The sequence below is a fragment of the Myotis brandtii genome, unplaced genomic scaffold (genome assembly GCF_000412655.1).
Source record: "Myotis brandtii unplaced genomic scaffold, ASM41265v1 scaffold157, whole genome shotgun sequence".
Lineage (NCBI taxonomy): Eukaryota > Metazoa > Chordata > Mammalia > Chiroptera > Vespertilionidae > Myotis > Myotis brandtii.
The window spans coordinates 6,428,334-6,452,866 of NW_005355708.1; the positions used below are offsets into that span (position 1 = coordinate 6,428,334).

The 24,533-nt window shown below is 43.0% G+C and overlaps 1 protein-coding gene across 1 annotated transcript in view; it reads right to left on the reverse strand.

Moving 5' to 3' along the window:
* Positions 1-24,533, reverse strand: part of SKAP1 (src kinase associated phosphoprotein 1) — a 246,283-nt gene that overhangs the window by 20,530 nt on the left and 201,220 nt on the right. Inside the window, exons 7-11 of the mRNA XM_005862004.2 lie at positions 22,149-22,273; positions 19,771-19,834; positions 17,249-17,449; positions 8,336-8,386; positions 1,038-1,138 (exon numbers count right to left, since the gene is read on the reverse strand). Of these exons, the coding sequence (XP_005862066.1) occupies positions 1,038-1,138; positions 8,336-8,386; positions 17,249-17,449; positions 19,771-19,834; positions 22,149-22,273 (542 nt within the window). The remainder of the gene's footprint in view (positions 1-1,037; positions 1,139-8,335; positions 8,387-17,248; positions 17,450-19,770; positions 19,835-22,148; positions 22,274-24,533) is intronic.

The window sequence follows — 24,533 nt, forward strand, 5'->3', positions numbered from 1 at the left end:
AGTCCGCAGGCCGACGCTCTATCCACTGAGCCAAACCGGTTACGGCGAGAAAGAACTTTTTAATAAGTTTTTTTTTTTTTTTCCAGGGACCTAGTTCCTTAGTCCACCTATACAGAATGTGTAGTATTTCATTACAAAGATAATGCTACTAGCCGTAACCGGTTTGGCTCAGTGGATAGAGCGTCGGCCTGCGGACTGAAAAGTCCCAGGTTCGATTCCAGTCAAGGGCATGTACCTTGGTTGCGGGCACATCCCCAGGAGGAGGTGTGCAGGAGGCAGCTGATCGATGTTTCTCTCTCATTGATGTTTCTAACTCTCTATCTCTCTCCCTTCCTCTCTGTAAAAAATCAATAAAATATATTAAAAAAAAAAGATAATGCTACTGATTCCTCTGTAGCCCATCAGTTCTGAATCTCTTTCACATAGGTGATGGGTCTATAATAATCTGTCCTTTTTTCTCCCCCAATTCTTTTATGATCAGCAACACTATTTGTGAGATGATTAGCTGGGGCTAGGGGTTAACTTTGTGACTGAGGAAGAGAATAAAGTTAGCTGGCCCTTGTGGGGTTTGATTCACTATCTTGGTCTTATCAGCACTTGCTCAAACCAATTGAGCTGGCTAGCTCTGACTCCTCCCTCCATGCATAATTATATTACAGTCTTGTTTATCTATAAATGAAACAAGGCATCTGATCTAGCCAGAATGGTTTTAAGAGTATTATATGATAATAAATTATGTACATAGTGATGACCTTTTAAATATCACAAGACCCTAAAAAGATCAGATTTTGATTGGCATAGTTTTAGTATTATGTCTACCTTGTTGTATTTTTAAACTTGAAAATTGGTTCCTGGGTCTGAATTTTCAATTAAAATTTTCCTTAAGAATTATAAATCAATGGGAATTTATGTGGGAGGCAGCCACGTGATACGCACAAGAGAAGTGTATGACACGGAATAATTCTGGTTATGGTGACTACACCATCAAGAGTGAAAAAATAAACTTTTGATCCAAGCCCCACACTCTGTGTCTTTACCTTGCTCAGAATGCGGATGAGGTCACCCCGCTGGAAGGACAGTTCGTCTGGCTGGTCACCATGGCAATCCCATAAGCCCTGGTAATAACTGGCATAGTCCACTGATCAAAGAGAGGAGAAATCAAAGTTAAAAAGACTCTGTCTTTTTCCATAGAGCCCACATTTTTGCTGCAAATGGAAACCAGGGTTCTATATTGCCCCTAGGAAACCCAAGACTCAGAGTGGCCGGGATGAGATACAGCTAAATACTCAGCATGAGCAAAGGACTGTGGGAGAGGGAGATCATTAACTAACATTAAATATTTACAGATCACCCTTAGTCGGATGCTGTTCAATAATATGATAAATATATTCATTTATTAACAAAAGAAAACCAGGCAGGTAATTTTTCACTTGGCCTGTACGTAAGCAGCACCAAGAGATTTCCTGCTAGACTTTCTTGATCCAGGGCGTCTACACCATCAGTGCTTCCCTTCATTATGCGTTGGAAGGAATGGGGTAAGTCTCTGACTTCCTATTTACAAGAGAGGCTGAGTCAACCGGCCCGTGTCTGCATCACAGTCTCACATGTTGGCCTCCTCTGTTACAGAGGAACTTCATCCTGGACACTTCCCACCCAGGTACTATAGGAGGCAATCACCAATAAATACGGAAACAAATAGCTCAGTCTTTAAGTGGAACCAAGGGGGTGTCTCATCCATTACAACTAAATTCTGGGTGGGCTGGCCCTTTTCCAGCATCTCATTTGTAGATCCTGAACATGTCTGCCAAGATTTATCTGCAAGCCCTCGGGGGAACAGAAACCAAAGTGATCTGCATTAAAAATGAAAGCAACTCAAGACGACAAACCAAGCTTTAGAAGCAGCTGGAGAGATTTACTGAGCTTCTCAGCAAAACTAGATGGCAGTGATGCCACAGGACAGCCATCGATTCTTAACAATGAAGAATTTGTATTGATCTTCTTCTACCCGGAAAGGTTAAACACTAGAGTACAAAGTGGGAGAGGATCTGGGGATTTGAATGGCAGGAGAGCGAATGCCCACTGGACCAGGGATAATGTGGCCACGCTCCCCCTTCCTTAGGATGCTGTGTATGAGAGCTTTAAGCAAAGCACCTACCAAAGGTGAAACTCCTATCATTGGGAGTCAGGAGTCCTGGGTTTTAATTAAAATTTAAGTGATTTTGGGGGACCCTATTTTTTTTTTTTACCAGTTTCCATCTTTCTCTTCATTTGCCTTGACCCTCCCTTGAGGAGTAATGGTGCTAGTTGCTGAGGGTGGGAATAGATGTGGGGCAGTGGGGGAACAGAGGCCCTGGCTATATTTCCCTTTTTTTCTGCTTGTTATTAACTTAGGAGCAATTCAAATAATAAAGGCACAGGGGAACAACATCCCTATATATGTCTCTGGAAAAGAACTTTAATAGGAAGCTTAACGCACACAAAAACGGAGGTGGTACAGAGCTATTTAGTGAAGACTCAGCTATTACAAACAGAAGTAAAAATGTTAACCATATAGAAACTCAGGCATGTTTTCTTTACGCAGAAAATGGTTTGTATATGCAGTAGACAACAGAGGGCAGCAAACAAGACAACTACGCTGGAACTATTCTGCCACAGTTCGGAATATTTTTGGAAGAAACAATACTTTGGGATGAAAATGCTAACTATTGAAAGGACAAGGTATATATTTCTTGGATATCAGTGCATGAAATAATAGAGAAACATCAGTCCCTGGAAAGTGAAAGCAGTTGGAATGGAGTTGATTAATCACCCAGAGAGTTCGTCTAAATTTAGGGATAAAAAGTATATTGACATCAATATAACATGGTAGAGAAAATTTATAAAAGTAGATTTTTAAAACAATGATATATCCAAATGGTAAGACTGACAACATTATCTTGGCTTTTTCTGGCCTAACAGATGGTCATTGCAGGGTATTGCTCCCCACATGCCTGGATGTGGGATAGTGCCTAAGACTATGAGTGCCTTTTGGGTATATATGTAAAAAAAAAAAATTGATATTGAGGATATAAGGCATCTGGGGAGAACACCTGAAAAAAGACCTATTCTAAAAGCACAATAGATCAGACAGAGAAAGGAAGAAGTTAGGAGGAAAAGGAAAATCTTCTAAGAAAAAAAAAAGAAAGAAAATGCCTTCAGTTCTTTATAAGCTGAAGGCCAAAAGAAAATAGAGCTCAGGAATCCAGGAGATAGGTCAGCCTAGTCCAAGAACTGGAATCATCAGACCCATGACAAAAAACAAACAAAAAAACAACAACAAAAAAAACAAAAACAAAAAAACCCCCCCAAAAACTCTGAAAAATAAGCAGAATGAAAGGCTAAACATGAGGAAAAGATTAGACTTGCTATTTGGACAGTATTCTGGTATTAAGGAAATCAGGGAGGAGGAACACCTTAGCTGGACAAGATTGGACTCACTATTGCAAACTCCCTGTATAACATATGTGTGGTTTGCATTCATGCGTAAGAGTGTACACAGCTTCACTGCATTCATTCCTCAGCATTCAACAACCATGTACACAGCACCTACTAAGTGCTGGGGACTATGCTAGATGCTGGGAATTCCACATTGGCCACATTTGGTCCTTGCCCTCAGGCCTACCATCCAGCCGGGGAGGCAGCACTCTGAGATCAGAAATGGTGCAGCATTCTGACCACTTAATTAATTCAAAACATTCTCATTCTCATTTTGAGGACATTATTCCATCTAATTATTTTTTTTCCAGTCTGTCCATTTGGAATGAAAAACAAAAGAATAAAGCGTAATGCCAGTATTTCTCAATACCTCTCAAAAAAAATGTAACTCTGCACTAAATAAAGCCTGGTAATTCAAAAGCAAAGCACTAATATATTCAGCATAAAACAGACAGAGGACCTAGAGCAATAATGACAACACTAATAACTAAAACAGTTATAACAATTAACAACAATTACAATGATGGAGAAGCTAATGGGTATGATCACGGCTTTTAAATTGCTAGCAGAGCTGAGGAATTTTACTAGAGAAAAAAAAAGGGGGGGGGGGCGACAGCATCTTATTTTCTTTATCTCATGTAAGAGAAGCTAAGCTCCAGTAAACAAAATGTCATAGAAAAAAGAGCAAATACTCAATTCAAAAAAAAAAAGAAAAGAAAAAAGAGCAACAGACTAAGTTAAAAAAATATTGTTTTTCAATCTTTTCTAGGTATTTACTGCAAAGCATTTGTCATTCCACACCAAGTTCTTCATAACCAGTGATAGTAATTTTCCTGTAACGGAAACGAGCCTCTATGATGTGGACAGTTCTAAGGTGAAAGCACCAGGACCCCTTTCTGCCTTCCTTAGGGACAACAGAACATGACTATGTTCCTTCCAGAGTTCATAGGTTACCTTGGGCTTTTGTTTGGAGGACGTTGGGTAGTTCTGGAACTCAAGCTGCGACCAAGAGAAAGAGGCTAAAGGCAGGTCAATCTGTGTTTACATTTTCTTGATGAGCAAAAGGACTGTGCCAACAAGGCCTGGCATTGGGTACAACTACGTAACAAATTATAGAAAAGAGAAACAGGATGAGAAGACACATAAAGCCAGTCCTTGCTAGAGCCTGGGTTGGTAAGACTTGGACAAAGAAGGCCAAAGCAGTGGCCCATTGGAAAGGGCTTGAAAAGGCCACTATGTTCAGTCCATGAAAGTAGTCTCCGTCTGATACCATGTTAACTAATTCAGAAGGAAACGCATGAAAGAATGTGCCAAGCTCATTGACTATGACTCAGAACAGGAAGAGCAACTGACCAATATCATTTGCTTGGTTTTATAACTCTTTAATCTTGACTTTTGAAGTTATGATCCTTAATGTTATAACTATGATCTTGAAGTGAGAACACTCACAGATCTAGATTCTCATCTCCCGTGCTCCTTTTATTGGGCCAGAATTGTAGCTGGCTGATAATTAACTCATGTTTGGTCTTGGGAAATAAGTTTCAAAAAGTAAGAGCTGCAAATACCTCTGTGGCTTCCCTCTGTTTCTTTTGTGTAATAGTTCACCCCACTGGCGGGCACCAAAGTGAACAGAATGCCTCAAGAATGGAATGCTCATCAGCGACCATTTTTCTATCCTGCAGAAACTACTAAACATGGGCTCCTCCTTGGCTGAGTTCGCCCACAATTTCAGAGTGAAAATAAACTGTTTCAAGATCTCCCTTGGTCAGAGGTTTGATGTATCTAAGGATGATTTGTGTCGCCATCTCTGCTTTTTATTTATTTATTATTATTATTACTAGAGGCCTGGTGCACGAAATTCGTGCATGGGTAGGGTCCCTAAGCCTGGCCAGTGATCAGGACCTATCGGGGCCTTCCAGCTGCTGGCTGGAGCCTTCCTTCCCCGGCTGCTGGCTGCTGGCCGGGGCCTTCCTTCATTCCGTATTGTCCCCTCGTGGTCAGCGTACATCATAGCGAGAGATCAAACTCCTGGTCTCCTGGTCGAACTCTCTAGGGAACAATTTGCACATTAGGCTTTTATATATATAGATTTTTGTTAATCCTCATCTGAGGATATTTTTCCATTGATTTTTAGGGAGAGTGAAAAAGAGAGGGAAAGAAAGAGAGAAATAGCAATGTGGGAGAAACACATCAATTGGTTGCCTTCTGCATGAGCCCAGACCAGGCCAGGGAAGAGTCTGCAACCAAGGTATGTGCCATTGACTGGAATTGAACCCGGGACCCTCTGGTCTGTAGGCCGACCACCGAGCCCAATCAGCTAGGGCTCCATCCCTGCTTTTTATTTGACATGGCAACCCAAGCAAATGGCCAGTAGTTTTCATATAAACAACACAGAATGAGCTTTATTTCTGGTTACCTGGACACTGCCTTCTCATGATAGGAAAGGGAGATAAACTCATCACTGAAGACACTTAGTGTTAGCCTGTTAGGCTGATGGGTTAGAATTTAGTGAACATCTGAGGTGTTGAAGAGTCACTCATTAAAATAACCCTGTTACTAATAGTCATGCTGTAAACCAAGCTCTTTATAGATTGGACAATCAATACTACAAGGCTGTGATAGATTTTCTAGGTAACAGAATAAAATAAAAGAAATTACGTCTTCCAGGGTCATTAACACCCAATAAGGATAAACTGAATTCCTTTTCCCCTCCTCTTCTGATACGATCTAGTTGGGCTTTAAAAACGTTAGCAATTCCATTAGGGGAAAGCGCGGGGGGGGGGGGGGGGGGGGGGGGGAGTTTCCCTGGAATGGTAGAGAAAACGGGTTTTAAAGGTAACCCTGCTAACCACAGTATCTTTTAGGAGAAAAGACTTTTTTCTCCCCTCAAAAGGCATGTGTCACCTTAGAAAAAACGAAAATGTACCAAACTTGTGTAGCGTGTAAAACTAAGCAAGCCCAACTTGTGTAGCTTGTCTATTACATAGGCATTCACATTGTCACAGAGTTCCATGCCTTTCACAGGCTTCCAGTGGGGCTGCCTACCCTTCCTCCGGACCTTCATATTTAACTGTTATAACACTAAGCGATGGCATTTGGATGTTACATATGTGTTGCTGTTGCTACAGCTCCTTTGGAGAAAAGGCACTATATAAATTTAATAAATAAATAAGTAAACACAAATAATAAAAATTCCTGCCTCAGATTCTGCAGAGAGCTCGCAAAGCCCTCCTCTGTTTTTTTTTTTTAATCACTAAGTCACCAATCATTATAACTGGTGGGAAGTATAAACCATAGAAACATATTTAGAGCTCACTACACATTAACAACACCTATTTTGGAGGCAGGAAGCATGAAGAACAAAAGGTTTTTTTTTAATATATAAAAAAAACCTACTTGAATTATAGCTGCTGAAACAGGAAATAAATCTCCCTCAACCCTGCCCCCCCACCCCACCCCCAAATAGAACCTTATAAAGAGAGGCAGAAGGAGGAAGTGAGATGAAGGAGGAGTCTGAAACGGAATTTTTAGACTTTTGCCAGAAGCCTGCTGCTTCCTGAATGAAGTTTACTATCAAGTTGGCCATAGGGAGCTTCCAGGTCTCCCACCCTCGCTGCCCACATGAAGTGTTTCCTTCCTGCTCCGGTGATGGAAACTAGAGGAGAAAAGGCATACGTGGGGCACGGGCTGGTCAGGAAACAGATTTTCTGTTGGAAGTCTGTATGGCAAGTGGGAAACAGTAGGGGGACAGGTTTCAGAATGGACTAAGTCACGTGTTGTTATGAGGCACTTACTTGAAGCTACGCTAACACTCCTGCCTCATACTCGCCTCTGTTCTTTCTTTCTCTCCTGCTTTGGCACATGACTCTTTGCTGTCTCTTCTCCCCGTTGGGAGAAGTTGGATATTTATGAAGTTGGGTCCTTCACTAAAACCTGTTACATATTCGCTTTCTGTAGGGAATGAACCAAGGAAAGGGGTTTTGCTGAATGGATAAAGAGGAGAAGAAAAGTCACAAGGAAAGGCAGAGAGAAGAGAAAGAGGAAAAAAAAATTGGAACAGAGAATTGGAGAGGGAGCAGGGAGGGGAAGAGGAAAATAATTCCTAGGCTTAAGACTCATAGAATCTCTAAGAAGAAAAAAATCAGCCACAATTTAGGCTTTGCTGATGGAATGAAATGTCCTTGAGGTGGCCCTTGCAACACACATTCCTTTACTGACGATGACAGAATAGGTCCTCGGTCCACTTAAGGAGGCTTTAGAGGGGCACCTGACCTTAGGAAGGATGGGCTCACTAAGAGCCTGAAGCATGGTTAACAGTCCGAGATGAATCAGATGTGATTTTGTATTCAACAAACCTGTTACATATTCATTTCCAAATGTGCCTGGAATCTAACCGGGCCATCAGGAGTCAGCATCACCAAGCGATGCTATCCTTCAGCCCACGTTCACTTTTCAGGTCTGACACATTTCCATTCCCCTCTGAACTTGCAATCTCCGGGCCTCTCGGGGAGGGGACATTTCCATTCTTTCCATTCTCAATCCTCCGATCTCTTCGAGATGAGGCAGTTCTATTTCCCCTGCACTGATTTCAGAAATACTGATAGGAAAAAATAAATATCTGGTGTGGTTTCCTCCTTCTCTAGGAGAAATCCTAACTGTTCTGGGAACATTAATTAAAACGAATGGGTGGCTGCTTTTAGAGGTAAGATATTTCCCTCTCCAGTCATCTTATTTGGGGCTTTTGAGATCGACACACCAGTATCTTCTTAATTAGTGAGCCCTGTAATATAAGGAAGGTGCTTTCTCCGGCCGGAAGCCCAGTGTCCTACCCAGGGCCGGTACACGTGTGGAGCTCTCATACCTCTTTTTTGTCCAGCGCCACTCTCGTCCTCTTCTAGGTCGAGCTCTTCATCTGAGGGGACACACATCGTCAGCATTAGCAGTTAATGGTCAATGGTCTTGTGTTTTTTATACCTCTGAACTCATCACGCTCTCTTCCTTAAGGAAATAATTACCATGTTCTTTTTTTTAAAATCACCTCTTACCTTCAAACAGGCCCTCTCCTTCTTCCCTCCCTCTTCATTCATTCACAAACATTTTAAAGTGCTTACTATATGCAAGGCACTGCACTAGGAACCGGACAAGCCTGGCAGGATCCCTGGCAATCCGTTGGATTATTTAGGTGCCTATCACTAAGTCCTGGTCCTTTTCCTAAAATCCCATTGCTTCTCCCCTTCTGGAATTCTCTTCAAAATGTAGCATCTCCATGTGAATGTCCAGATTTAGTGTGTGTGTGTGTGTGTGTGTGTGTGTGTGTGTGTAGGGGGCCTGCACACACACAAGCATGTGAAGCTGAGCACGTGTTTAAAACCTCGGTGATTAATTAGTCCTTAATGTATCAGGCTTTGTTCAGCTGTAACAAAAGCTGGTCATGAACATAAATTTATGTTCCTAGTACTTGGGGCTTGTCGTTATCTTTTTACTGGTCTTATTCAGCCTGCCTCGTTCACTAGAGTGTAAGCTCCTGAGGGCAGTTGGGATGGTCTTTTAATTAATTGCTACACGTACACAATGGGTTCTAAGTCAGTGCTATTGTCTAAGTCCAGTCAAGTGTTTCTATGGTCAAAGTCACAACATGATTGGCCTGTGTTTCTGATCCTCATTAACCTGTTTCATCTCAGACTTCATACTACCTGATAACATTGGGCCTCTATAAAGAAAGCATGAGTCCTTACACACACACACACACACACACACACACACACACACACACACACACACACACTGAATGGGGCATAATAAGTAACATTTTGAGGGCTGAACACTTAAGTTTCTCCTGTCTACATTTCCTTTCCTTTCTCCTTCTGGGTCTTAGGGCACTTACTTCTTTTGCTTCCCCATAGTTATGCCACTGAATGGAACTTTTTTGAGGAGATGGCTTTTTCAAAATATAAGGTTTATAGGGCAATATGAATTCTGATATGTCAGACTGGGGGAAATAAACTCTAACCTCATAAGTAAGAAGAAATAGCATAAACATATTTTAGACTCTCTTGCTTCCCCATAGTTATGCCACTGAATGGAACTGTTTGAGGAGATAGCTTTTTCAAAATATAAGGTTGATAGGGCAATATGAATTCTGATATGTCAGACTGGGGAAATAAACTCTAAGCTCATAAGTAAGAAGAAATAGCATAAACATATTTTAGACCATTAAAGAAATAATTGGTTTCACATACAAAATGATACAATTTCCCGGCAAAAATAAAAAAGGAAGGGATCGATACTCTGGAGAAATAAGTAACCTGTTATCAAGGTAATATATATATATATATACACACACACACACACATAATTTACCCTACAAGATACTTTGACTCAATTCTTCTTATCTCCATGTATGTAAAATAAAAAAGGAAGGGATTGATCAATACTCTGGAGAAATAAGTAACCTGTTATCAAGGTAAAAAATTAGCATATGTATGTATATATATATTTACCCTATAAGATACTTTGACTCAATTCTTCTTATCTCCATGTATGACCAAGTAGCAGCACTTTCCTAGTGCCACCTGTAGTGCTCCCCACACCCCGCCATTAGGAATAAAGACGTGAGATATTGGAAGAGTGAAATCAAATATCAGAAATAGATGGTGACAAAATAAGTCACGTTAAACATCATTCTTTGCACACTGACTTATTACTTGCCCATTCCCTTCCTTCTCTGCTATGATGCTCTTGCTTTTTGACACGGGACTAATTTCACAGGATTGAAAACAACTCTTAGAAGAAGAGTTGGTACACCCTCGGTGTTAGAGATGCACAATAATTTGGACAGAGCGCAGCTCTTTTGCTGCTATCAGGCAACTCAGTCACAAAGCTCAGTGATCTGCTGTGCTCAGGCACTTTTGCAGAGAGCATTTATCCTACCTCTGCTCTCTGTGCGCAGATGTCTCTTCCTCCCAATTCTAATCAATGTAAATTGGGTCAGATCTCCGCTGTGAATTACAAATTGGATCCGAAGTTGGAGGGTCACCGTGCCTGCTACTCCACCTCCTTCCCACCACCATTAGATGGGAAGCTACGCCGAAGATCTTTTCTAAATAAATCAGACTTTATTGTAAAACTCGGCCACTGACGAGACATAACCTCATTAGCATTGATTTTAAAATAAATTATTGAAAGTGGCTTGCCTGCTCTTTGCATTTGTAAAATAGGAGAATGTAAATGTATTTGCAATGATAAAAATGAAAACTAAAATTTGATTCCTTTATCCTTTCAGGCAACAGCACTTAATCTAGTCATGAAACGAGAATGGAAAAAATAAAAATCTGTTCTGTGCGGTTCCATTCCAGACCAGATATTCTGATTCCCATTGTGCTGTGGAGTCACTGAGAATGCAAGCAGGATGCTGGCCATAGAGCTTCTGTACCATTCCCCACCATGGCTGAGCTCTGCGGTGATGGGTGTGAAGGGGGAAGCTCCCATCCCCACCTCTGTCCTATCTAACGCTGTCCTTCCCAGGTGGCTGAAAGTGGGCTCAAGTCAAGAAGCCCCACTGCTGATGGGAGAAGCTGGGTGCTGTGTCTCTGTGGCTTTTTCAGCGAGTCTGGGGGTCCCATCCCATAGCGAAGGAAAGTGCCCTCCACAGCTGGGAGTGAAGGTCACACCTCTTAGCACCTTCCCAGCTTTAGAGGGCATGATATAAACAGAGAGGCATACATTTCATCTCACATCCTTCAATGAAATCAAATTGCTACATTTTGAACCCCCAAACCAAGAAAACCGATGATATGGCAGCAGGAGTATATGCTCACAGAAGAGGGTGGGTTAAGTAGCCCAATTTCTCATTTTTATTCATCTGTCAGGTGAGGTTTTAATTTTAAAGATATTATTTAAAAAATAATTTTTTTTAGGCTAAAGAGCTTATTGTACTTCTTTAGAAGAATACTACTAGGCATTTTAGCATTACATCTACTGAAATACATCTTCATTTAAGAGAGAATTAAAATTTATGTGCGAGCTCAACTTTAAACAGTGGTAGATGCTAATGGTCCTGGCTCTTAACAGGGCGTATGGGACCCCAACCTTACATAGGTTTTAAACAAATTAACCTCCAAAGATTATTGTCCACTTATTACATTAAATGCTCTACTTGATTCCCAAATATCTCATCTCAACTGGGAAAACAGTTGAGGAAGATCCTGTTAACTGTGTGAACATGTAAGAGAACCACGGGGCGTCACAAATGAGCACCAGTATCCAGAGAGTTGGTTTCAATCAACGCTCTTGGCACAATGTCAGGGACGCTGATGAGAGGCTGAAAGGAACGGGACACTGACACCACTTGGGAGGCACAGAGAGGAGCCAGCTTCCCATGACACCTGGCTCCTTCCTGAAGTGCCGCCCTGACACTGGCCCAACCGACGCCGAGGGAAAAACATTCAAAAAATGACTAGGTCCGAAAGAGGGAGCTCATTTCCCCCAAACAAAGCAAAGTGGCAGAAGCTCAAAAACCGCCAACGGGATCAAGGTGCATCCAGATGTCAAGGTGCTCTGGTGACAGATGCAGCAGAAAGGCAGCCAGCCTCGGGATGCAAAGGGAGCACGCAGAAAAGCAGAAACAGGAACCCCTCCGCAGCGTGCACATCCGTGTTATAAATCCGTGCGTGCGATGGCACCCCTTTAGACAGCATGGGGAATGGGAGCAGGATGCTAATAACCCACGTAATTCTCTGGTGTGTGTTTGGTAATCTCAACGGTTACCTTAAAATATCTGCATCCCATCTCTGTGCTATGGTCTTGATGTACAAGATATTAAACTCAATTTCTGCTAACTGCGATACTTGGAATGCTCTGAACTCCATTTCACAGGTAATAATTGAGCACCTACTAATTGGGGGAAGGAAGACCTGGAGACACATCCCGGCGCTAAGGGCTAACACAGAACTCAGTTCCAGCTGGGTCACCGAGGAGACATGTTTGAGCACATTGTGTCGGGTTTCATCAGCCGAGATCAGGGGGCCGTTATTCTAGTGAGAAGACAACAGCCTGGTTCTGGTTTTGGCGCTGGCCAACCAGCACTGTGTGGCTGGGACCCAGTGCTCTCAGAAGTGACAGAGAGAAGGCCAGGGAGCTCAGAGGGAGCTTGATGCCGGGGCCAACTCTTCTCCAATGGCCCCCCCGCCCCATGCAGTGCTATGGAATTGGAATCTGCTTTCTTCATAATCTTTGTATTTTTGGTGTCTGCCTTTTTCTTTCCTTAGACCTCCTATGATCGCTGTTTCCCCTTCCTGTGGGTTTGGACAACGGTACAGAGGGGAAAATAATTCCACCGAATGCTTGTTTCCATTAGAGTCAAATTAAAAAAACACCACCACCCACCAAACCCAGTTATACGCTTTATTCTAATGCAATCCGGTTTCTGAGTCTATAATAACCCTCGGGGGCCGTGCAGGCAGCACTGGAATGTGCACAGAAATTCCCAGGGAAGGCTCTTTGTCTCTCTTTCTGTTTGCTCTCCTGGAACCTCTCTAGAGAGCACAGCCGGATTCTGTTGCCGCTGCAGCTGCGGCAAGGCCCTAGTTATTACAGCTCTTCAATGGTCTCAGGCGCCTGGCTGGATTCTGGCGTCGAGGCCAGACAGAGAGAAACCGGATAGAAGTTGTCCTTTTATGGGATCTGGAATCAGGGAACTGGGCCTGTGCTAGCCTGTAACATAATTTCAGGGAGGGGTGAGAGCGGGCTCAGGAAAAGCCAGCCATTTCCCACATATTGCTTTAGCATTTCTTTGTGGTAGTTCCCTGCAGTTTAATCGACTGCAAATGAGATCTTAAAAATCAAGGGCCCCCATATGCTCGACATGGATGTTCAGAAATCCCACCGGATACCAACCTGGAAACCATATGATCCAGGATGAACATTTCTGTGGTTTTGGCTGAAAACCTCGCGTGCTCTGGTTTTCTCTCATGGGAAGGAGGTTGCGTACCATGTAGCAAATGCTACTTATCCCGCGATGAATGTGAGGTAGTGCCTTTCATTGGGGGACCTATATGTTTTTTTGATTAGGAAAACGTGTTTTTGTTTGGCCTTGGTGTATGTTACAGGCCCTTTTCCTTCTACCTGGAAAACAAGCCCACTGAGGGGGACCTCACTTATAAGGCCTCCAACACAGAGACCATGAGGCTGGTGTAAGGCCCCATCCCATAGAGGAGGGAGACAGAACCATCAATGCTAAATCGTCTCCGCAAAGCTCACCGACTTATTATAATGAGACAAATGTGAGCGGTGCACGCCAGCTGACTATTGATGGTATGCGATGTTAGCACAATCCAACGCTACTGTCGGCTGTCCCTCCACTCAGCACCTGTCCTCGCAATGAGCATGGGCCGGAGCAGAAGGTGTGCGCCACATTCCACCTGCTCAGGGTTTTCAGTGTCACCTGCTTCCTTCCTAGCGCTGACGATGTCCAACGGGACTGTCTCAGGTCTGGTTGGTGGAGGTGGGGAACTAGCCACCCCCAACTCTTCACAAGGAAGAAACACTTCCTATTTAAATACCACCAAATTGACCTCTGAGGGACCTCTCTTCAAGGAAGAAACACTTCCTATTTAAATACCACCAAATTAGCCCTAACCGGTTTGGCTCAGTGGATAGAGCGTCAGCCTGCAGACTCAAGGGTCCCAGGTTCGATTCCGGTCAAGGGCATGTACCTTGGTTGCAGGCACATCCCCAGTGGGGAGTGTGCAGGAGGCAGCTCATCGATGTTTCTCTCTCATCGATGTTTCTGGCTCTCTATCCCTCTCCCTTTCTCTCTGTAAAAAAACCAATAAAATAAAATAAAAATACCACCAAATTAACAATAGGCAGCATTTATCGAGTGCTCACTGTATGCCAGGGCTCTGCCCTCAGTGTTTTACACACATTGATTCTAGACTTCTCATGGCATCCCTCTTTGATAGCTCCTATTGCGATCGCCATTCTACACATGGGGAAGCCACACAGGGAAAGGGCAAATAGCTCGCTTCAGGCCTCACAGCTAGCAGGTGGCAGAGCAGGTCCAACCTGACATAGAGCCAGTACTTGTGTCTGAGATACTAAGCTGTCTCTCACATGCTGCTGCTTGGTAGGCGGTCTTGGGAGATGCCGGCAGAGGGGAGACAATGGTGGGCCCCTCACTCTCCCTCTCAGTTCCTCCAGGACGGGTAGTGTGGCACATGCAAAACTAACAGCGATTTCGGAAGCAACAATCTGAGTGGGGTAGATGGAGACTTATGGCGGAGATATTCCTAGTCTAGTTAAATGCCAATATATTTTCACCTCTAATGCCATCTCTGAAAACTCTGATGGATAAAAGAGGCTTTTGGGAAAGAACCTGTTCGCTGCGTACAGCACTGTCCTTTGGAAACTCATAAACAAGTCAGCTACCGTTTCCCTCACCCGCAGAAAGAGACCCTGGCGCTCCTACAGCGCAGCTGTCCTCGCTCCCGAGGGACACTTGTGAGCAGAGGGTAAGTGGCTTTTCTTGAGCCAGCAGACCAGGTTCCATGCCCTTGGAGTCCACGCCACATCCAGACTGGTGCCATTTTTGGGGGAAGGCCCTGGTAGCTGGGCAGTGCCACACTGGCGAAGGGTAGGGATTTCAAAGGCAGAGGAAGGATGATGGTTAAGAAGTCAATCATACATTCATTGGCCCACCTGGGGTAAGGTGAAGAGCCAAAACTCATCTTATTTTCTGAGGTTTCTGTCCCTTAGCTCTTCTTTGCTCACCCTCTCTGACCATCAGCCCCCTCCTCCCTGGCTCCTTTGAGAACTAAACACGGTGCATGAAAAGGTCCTTCTTGCCCTGACCGGTTTGGCTCAGTGGATAGAGTGTCGGCCTGCGGACTCAAGGGTCCCAGGTTCGATTCCGGTCAAGGGCATGTACCTTGGTTGCGGGCACATCCCCAGTAGGGAGTGTGCAGGAGGCAGCTGATCGATGTTTCTCTCTCATCGATGTTTCTAACTCTCTATCCCTCTCCCTTCCTCTCAGTAAAAATCAATAAAATAAATTTAAAAAAGAAAAGAAAAGAAAAGGCCCTTCCTTGCTCCCCGGAGGCTGAGTGATCCAGGGGGTTTTCTCCGAGCGCTCCTCCACAGCTGTAACCCAAAGCAGAGCGTCACCCGGATATTTCCCCAAGCCTGGGCAGGAGTGAGTGGGAAATGAGCTCACTAGGAAGACTGGCCAAGTTGGGGAGTACATCTCCTTTCAGGGAGCGTTGTGAATTAGATCCATTTCTGCACCCTGCTGTTGCGATGGAGCAGACTGTGAAAGGGAAGATTCTCAGAGGAGCTGTGTTTTAATGTAGCAATTTGATTCAATTTTCCACTCTATAAAATTACCCATCACTGCTCGTTGCTTTCTAACAGACACCTTCACTCTTAATTTAACAATCCTATCGAATTCTGCCAGGGAAATTGGAAAAATTTATCACCTGTGAAATTTTATTTTCCTTTGGTTGTATCTGTTTTTGTAAAACTTCATTAACGACGATGACTTGCTGAGGAAATTATCATTTTTTTTTTTTTAACTTCAGACACAAGAAATGGCTCGACCTCAACCAAGATATCATTTGCATAATAAAACACAACGAAAAGGCTGGGGAAGTTGGGACCGGCAGAGGCTGGAAGTGCTAGGAGAAGAAGTAGACTTTGCTTGGTGGGTGGGTGAGGTCCCAGCGAGGAAAAAATGTGTGGCCACAGCCCTGATCCTTGACTCAGGAAGCAATGACGTGGCTTCTCCCCCAGGGGAGGGACAAACGCAGCGTTGACAGGGTTCGAGCCTCGTCTTAGGAAGCTCTGAAATACAAGTTGCTTACTCAGGGTCCTTTTAGCAACCAGCCTTGCCTTCAGGGGAATCCACTGTTAGACTCACCTTAGTTCCTAAGTTTGTCTGGGATTGAAGTTTAAATTGTTATAAATTTAGGCTTAACTTGAATTTCTCAGCAGAGCCTGGCAAATTTCCACAGGAGCCATCTTTCTGAATGGACTTGGAGATTCAGCATTCCTGCCGTCTAACTACCTCACAATTAAAAGGCTCCGGCTTCGGTTTGCTACAGTCTGACCCCCACTGTGCTCTGCACTGTTCAACAGCTGCTGTGATCCCCACAGGAAGGGCTCTGCAGAAGCAGTGATGACTCTACACTTTTTTGAGATGCCAGTTATCATGCCTTTGGCAGGGAAGAAATATGGACAGTCGAGCTGCTGTAAGGGTGGGCAGGGGGGACACGTTAGGGTTATCTGTGAGAGACACAATTGGACTCAGGTTATATCTGAACTAAGTAATAAGGAGTTGTGCTCCATTGGGGCTTTACTGGGTTACAGAAAAGGTTTGTCAGCATTTATCTAGATTCCTTCAGACTTTTACTCTATCCATCACTTTGAGGCAACTTTCCATTATTCTCACAATTCTCAGAGAAAAGAAGTTGAAACGAGAGAGTTTTGATGATCCACCCCCAAACTCACAGTAAACCAATGAAAACCAACATAAATACTCTTAGCTCTTTCACTTTGTTGACATATGGAATAAATTACTTTGAGTGGGACAGATGAAAGACCCTCCCTGGTCAATTCATCTTGCTCCCAGAGCAAGGGAGAGCTTCTAATCACGGAAGCTTCCCTGCACACTCTCCTTTAGAGCGTTGGCTACCTCTGGAGTTTCCAGAGTTTATATTCTTCTACCAGGTCAGGAGTTTCTGAAGCTCGAGGAAGATAATTAGAAGATGAAGTTTCTCACCTGGTAAGACTTCGTAAATATCTTCTTCTTCTTCTTCTTTCTCCTCTGAGGGCTGTTTTAGTCCTAGACTCCCAGGCAAGATAATGGGTCTGCGCTGGGGACCAGAATTTTGGGAGTCAAGGCCATCGATATCATCATACATCTCGTCCTCTCCCTCCGCCTCTTCCTCCTCTTCACATGGAATGGTTAAGGAACTCAGGTCTGCCAAGGTGGAGATGAGAATGAATCAAGATAAGGAGAAAAAGAAAAGAATAAGGCAGGGGAGGAAAGAGGGAGAAGGAGGCGGCGGACTGAGAATAAAACATGTCAAAAGAAAATGAAACGCTAGGTTAAGTGCTATTATTTCTAATGTGGGCCTTGGTGGCAGGAAATCTACAGAAAAGGCCAGACTAGCACTGCATCAGGTTTAAACCATCAACATAAATCCTTCCTTGCAATAAAACTTGATCAGGATGAAGCAGCCCTGGAAAGTATGGGTGTGCGAATGAGCGCACGAGGTAAAGGGAAGAAAATAGGCCAGAAGAGGAAATGCCAGCAGGCCACGCACTGCTCGTCAAGTAGAAAACTGGAAGGGTGAGTGATGGCCTGTGGCTCTCCAGGGTGCACAGAGCTGGGGGAACGAAGGTGGCTTCCGTAGGGCATCGGAGCTGTCAGAAGCTCATCTCCCCCATGATCTCACTGCAGAATTCCAGACAAGTTTGTTGATAGAGAAAGGCAAAAGTGGAAGAGGAACAGAAAGCGGGATATGGAAAAAATATAACAGCAATACAAGACCAAATGGAATGGCTTAGTGTTGTGGTTACCATGTCCTTTTGCAACTGTACAGTCTGGCTGACCTTAAAGTGGGTCACGGCATAGGAGATGTTGAGCCATTACACAGCACTGGGGAGCCCAGGGCAGGGGAGGGAGATTGGATTTTGATTTTAATAGGGAACTGGGAAGGTTCATTCTCTGATGTGTAGTACAGAGTGCTCTCCGAAACCCTGCTGAGGGACCTCTGCAGGATGGGCGAGTGCAGTCAGGGTCCTCTAGGGAAGGAAAGGATGGAGAGACATCCGATGTTCATTTCAAAACACAATAAAACTGTTTGGCTTGATTAGGCTTTTAATAAAGATTTTGAAACAATTTCCATCTGAGTTCTGGTGCCACCTCATATGAGGAAGGGATCAAAGACACATTTGTGGCTTAAACCATATGTTATTATTTTGTTTGTTTTAAAATAAAATGGAATGAATAATTTCTTCAATGTGGAATTCTGAAAGTACCACAGGGTACAGCTCAATAAAGCTGCTTTGAGTTTTATTGAGGTTTACACACTTAGGGGTATATTACATGCATAAATCTAAGGCACCTAGATGAGAGTGTACCCTGTAGTCTCGCCATCAATGTTCATGTTTGCCTAGTTCCAGTCTATTATACGTGATGCTCTTGGTAGAGGCAATAGTTTGTTTTTGTGATAGCAAAAGCATAAACTGAGTAAAATAGGCAATTCTTGTAATTAAAGCTCTGGTGCTTCCTTCTTTTTATCAACAATAAAATCTTATAGCAGATTAAAAAAAAACACAGAGATGAAAGGCTTGATGCTTTTAGGTTGACGTACTTCTGCCTAGGTTGTGGGCCATATACAAAGTTGATGTTTCTGTCTGTGGAGTCAGGGTCCTGCCATGATGTACACCATTATGAGGGTCATCTGAAGGTTGGCTACTTCTACCTGCCAGGCCACTCCCAGACAAGGCCTCCTGGGCCACGGTCATTGCTGTGCCTGCAGGCTGACCAGCAGAGGGTACTCTAAGAGCAGTCATTTAACATCTTCAGGCAGGACTCTTCCAGTCATAAAGCAAGGAGCATTTTATTGTGGGTTGGGAGTAGCAATTTGTTTTTAATGTCCAATGTTGTTGAAGGCCACCTAGTTGAGTTTAGGTTTTTTTCTTCCTACCAAGACCAAAACAAGAAGATTTTGGATCTAAATTGCATCTAGATGACTTAAGTTTGATATCATGAAACACGAAATTGAGCTGAGCTGGTTATCAACATCTCCTTTTCTAGTGATTATGAATATTACAGACTTGTCTATAGGTAGGTGGATGAGCTAGAAAGATATCATCTCCAGGTTGATGGTTTCTTTATCTTCTCATTTATATAGGGCTCAATTTGTTATTATAATATAAGGCAGTGGTTCTCAACCTTCTGGCCCTTTCAATACAGTTCCTCATGTTGTGACCCAACCATAAAAATGATTTTCATTGCTACTTCATAACTGTAATGTTGCTACTGTTATGAATCGTCATGTAAATATCTGATATGCAGGATGGTCTTAGGCAACCCCTGTGAAAGGGTCGTTCGACCGCCAAAGGGGTCGCGACCCACAGGTTGAGAACCGCTGATATAAGGGATGTGGTAGGGAGGGTAAAAGGGGGAACAGGTAGAAAGAAACACATATTGAAGCCTGTGGATTATATTTATGCCAAAGAACTTCAACTGCAAACCCACTCAAGTACTGTTTCTATAATAATGATACTTACCCTTTAACAAGAAACTTATTTGATCCACCCAGTCTCTGGCTTCAGCAGGATTAGTAGCTGTAAACTAGAGAAAAATTAGTGAGTTAATTTATCACCTTCACTAAAATTTCCATGAATCCTATTGGGGGGGTTCACGGTGGGGGGAACTTGTGAGTCATGTTATAGAGTCATGTTGAAAGCTTAGGATTGTCTGCCTGCTTAATATTTTGAAAAAAGACCAAAATACTCAAAGTGATTTTTCCCTTTAGCAATTTTGTATATCCAATGTTGACAGCTATTTGAGTCCAGAATTCATGTCCATGTGTATTCATTTGATTACCTATTCATTCATCAGACATTTATTTGATAAAAGTTTACAGGAAAAAAGCAACCCAAAATTCCTGACTTCAGAGAATAATGCATCAGTTATGGAGACAACATACACACTTGAAATGGAAACATTATAAAGTAGGAGCATTTGATAACAGCTGGATGTTGAGAGAAGACAGGGAGCACTTGTTGCCTAGAGTAAGCAGGGAAGCTTGTTGAGGTAATGCTGTTCTGTTTGGATTTTAAAAGGAGTTGTTGAAAACTGGTGGAGGGAGTTGGACAGTTTAGGAAGGGAAAACCATGTGCAAAAGATTAGGAATGAGACCATCGTGTATGGGGAAGGTAGGCAGATAAACTTGACTGGAGAACAATAACCGATGAAGCTAAAGGGTTGAGGGCCAGAGAAGAGTTGATGAAACTAGGAGTGCAGACTTACAAGGTAGGCAATAGGAAGCCACTGTAAATTCTAGCAAAAGGAATGGGAGACTCACTTAGTTGTGTATAGAAGGGATTGAAATAGGGAGAAATTGGAGATGGAAGACCAACTAGAAGGCTATTTAACTAATCCTCTGGGTGAAGTGATAAGGACTTAACTATTGTGATGGCTGTGGGAATAAATAAGAAGGGAAAGATCCAAAGGATATTGTAGAAGAAGAATCCACAGACCATGGTAATGACTTGGATTCAATGGGCCAAAGAAAAGAAGAAGTAAACAAACTCTACATTCTGATTCACAAAACAGGCCAGTCAAGCATCAATCCTGAGTAATTTTTTTACTTTAAATGAATCAACTCGAAATGAATGTTCCTGAAAACATTTTTATTATCTGGCCATTAGGGGAAGACAAAGATATGTGCTGTATACGAAACCTACATTCCTGCTTAGTACTTATGAATAGACATTGTCATTCTTGGCTTCTTAAAAACACATTTGTATAAAAAAAGTCTAGGGAAATGGATTTAGATTTGTCATATAAATTTTTATCTGAATAAGGCACCATCAGAGCTGAATAGTAAAAATAACTTAGAAACATACCCAGTGCATACATCTGTGTTATATATATCTATAAATGATTCTATAGAAAAGTTTAAATTAAAAAAAATTTGAAATCATATAATGAAGACCTAGGTCATTTAACAAAATAAGGGTTAAGATACTGTAGAAACATAAAAGGATGAATGGTGACAAAAACTTGGAGTCAAAGGGTTACTAAGTGGTTAATATTAACCTTAGCATGGTTTTTCTCTTTTTCACAAGTTAGATAAATGTTTTCTAAACTGTTGTCATAAAATTGTGATAAGATAAAAATTACCCATAAGCAGGAAACAATATGTATATACATATGCACAAATACATTTTTGTTGAAAATCACTATATTCTCATAGTCAGACATTTTTTATTGCTTTAAAAATTTTGTAATAGGCTATAAATGCATTACATATTATATTATATCAAAATATATTAAAAATGAATACAGTGAAGAATAAATCTTTCTTACCCCCACCTAGGTCTACTCCCTCAGTTATCACTATTACTATTCAGTAATCATTGTCACCAATATCTGAGGAATCGTCCAAAGATATGCAGTGCATCTACACACAGGAAGATTATTTTGGATAGCAAGATGAATATGGGGAAATAAAGTAGTTTTCACTCGACAGTCAGATTTTTCTTTTTCTGGATTTCATGGAAAAAAAGTGAAGATAATCCGTTGCAAAATAGAATGGGAATGAAAGCCATGAAATTAGAGGCTCTGGATGAGGAATTAGATTGTGTGCTGCAACAGACGACAAGACTCTCACCTATGGAGTAAGACCAAGAAGAGGAGGGATGAAGAGAGAGAAGCCAGGCGGAGGCAGTATCTAGTTTGAGAGTGGCAGCCGACAGGAGAGAAGGGAGGGCATAACACAGCAAAGATGTCGACCTGTCAAGAAAGAAGGTCTGAGTAGAAAAAGAGCAGGTAACAGAGAAAGGATGAAACCCAGCAGAGCAACCACGGCTCACATCCAACATGGAAGGGACCTGCAACACGAAGGAGGACCACCATCCATCTCCTTGGCTCATCCTACCTCGTAGCTGCGCCTATCCTGGGAGGTCAGTTCAAAGCAGGATTCTTTCTTGGAGTCTTTTCGCAGGTAGGGGGCCATCCGTACGCTGTAGCCCTTAATGAGAAAGGTCCCTTTGGGCTGCTTGCCTGCAAGACAGGAAAGCTCTTTGTACCCCTAGAGAGAGATGCAACTGCCAAGGGAAGGCATCGTCTCTGGTATGTAAAGTAAAAGCACAGAAGCAGCTGTTACATCCCTGAGGAACCACAAGAGTCAAGGAAAGAGTCAAGGAGAGGCTACTGTGACAGCGAGGCAGACATCACTGCCAAGCTAGGGAAATGCGACAGGAAAGGTTATTTTGCCAAAGGAGCAGAACGGAGACAGAGAATTTATTAGAATCTTAAGAGATCTATAATAACAGAAAGAAGGAATTATTACAGCAGGGAGAGCGTGGCTGTAAACGTGAGGCTCTTGAAGGCTGTCATAGAAATGAAACATGATGATCAGGCCCAACAGAGCTCACATTTGAGGGGAGGGATAGCAGCGCAGGGGGCATTCTAAGTTCCCAGGCTCTCCTCCTATGCCCTATGCAGCCTGTGGGCTAAACTGTTCTCCCGCTCCTGCTGGCCGGGTGGGGATTTATGCTAGAGGGAGAGTAATCAAAACTCAGTATTTTATCCTCCTTCCAAGAGGTCACATTGGGAAGTAGCAGAGTAATGTTGAATATCATCAGATGCTGAGGAAGGAGATAAAAGGCGAAGGACCCTACGTGAAAGAAGGGAGACAGTATCCTGCTGTCACTCCCTTGAAAAAAAATATTAGATACAGCAAGGGAAGAAGTGGTTCCCAAGAATTCTGTGTCTGTGTGATGTGTTCAGGCAGAATGCACAGAGGACAGGCACCATCGTGTCTGGGTGATGCTTTGTGTTCTGTATCATGTGGAATGAATTGCTTAATTAGGGCATTTTGATGATGATGAGGAGGAGGATGGCAGTGGACTGACAATAATTAAAAGAAAAGAAAAAGATTCTGTCCTTGCCTGGTTGAGTTAAAAAAAAAATACGCAAACACTCTGTATTTACTAAGAAAACGTCTTGGGCACAATAAGAAGTAACTGGCGAGAAGGGAGCCATGCAACAGCGCTTTTTGACACCAGAATCTTTTTTGTTAAAGTATCTCTCCTTGTTCTAACTGGCCACTAAAATGTTTTGTTGTTTCTTCGGTCACCAGATTTTATTTCACCCTGACAGCAAAATGGTCAATAAAAGTCTCCTAGTCTCTCGCTCTTGTTCTCCCTCTCACCTTGAGTGTAAAGGATTCTGAATGGATGAACAGGATACTTGGTTTTCTATTCAGATATGCCAACTGCTTATTTAAATGCAAGGGAAAGGATGAACATTTTTACAAAGACCTACATGTTGTATTAGTTTGAAGGTTTAAAATAAGAAAATCACACCTGGCTGGCTTGTAAGCCAAGAATTCAGGGGAGAAGTTGTGTTGGCTGGATTTGAGAGTGGGCTGGAGTTTGGGTAGGGGACTTGTCACTCAGCTTTTGAGGTATGCTGCCATCATTTCTAAGCAGGGCTTCACACTTTACCCCTAGATGGAAAGGCCCTGAAAAATCCGAGATGGTGAACCCAAGATGAAGGTCAGTGATACTTGCAGTAGTAGGCAGAGAGGCAAGGTGAGACAATTGCCTCCAAGCCCGAGGGCAAATCTTAAGGATCCCAAGTCATTTAGCAAAACTGCGGTCCTTTCTGCTACCTTAGTGCCAAAGGTGCAGGAAGTTCAAAGGCAATGGGGTAAAATCTGATTATGTCTTAGACTGGATATCCAGGCATTGGGGGAGGAATAAGCCTGGGAAAGAAGGGAGACTGGAGAAACAGGAAACGATCTGAAGGAAAGGGAAGAATTTACTCTGGGTCATTGGCCTCTGTACCAAGGCCATAGAGCAGAGGAACCCCCCCCCCGCCCCCCCAAGAATTGATGTTCTGCTTTACTTGATCTCCCTCTTGCTTTGTAGGATTACTCCTGGGACAGCCTGACTCTGAGGAGGATATCCTATCTGAAAGTTTGCATTCACCTAAAATGATAATGTTTAGCTTATGTAGATTTGTGGCTGCCTCCAATTTGTGCTTATATTTTCTACTCCTTCTCACGAATTAAGCAACTATGTTGAGCATGGATGGGAGTTCTTCTAGGGATAGCTTATGAGTGTCGTGCTTGGTTGAGTCAGTGGTGGCTGATTAAGAAGCTGCTCTGGCCTGAGTCAACACTTTGCTGCGGCTGCCATCTGCCTGAAGGGTGTCTCTTGGGCACAGCGACCATTTGGGACCCAACACTCCATGGCTCCAGGGGTGTCCACTGGATTACTTCCCAGGAGTCAGCAGAATAAAGTTTGAAACATGT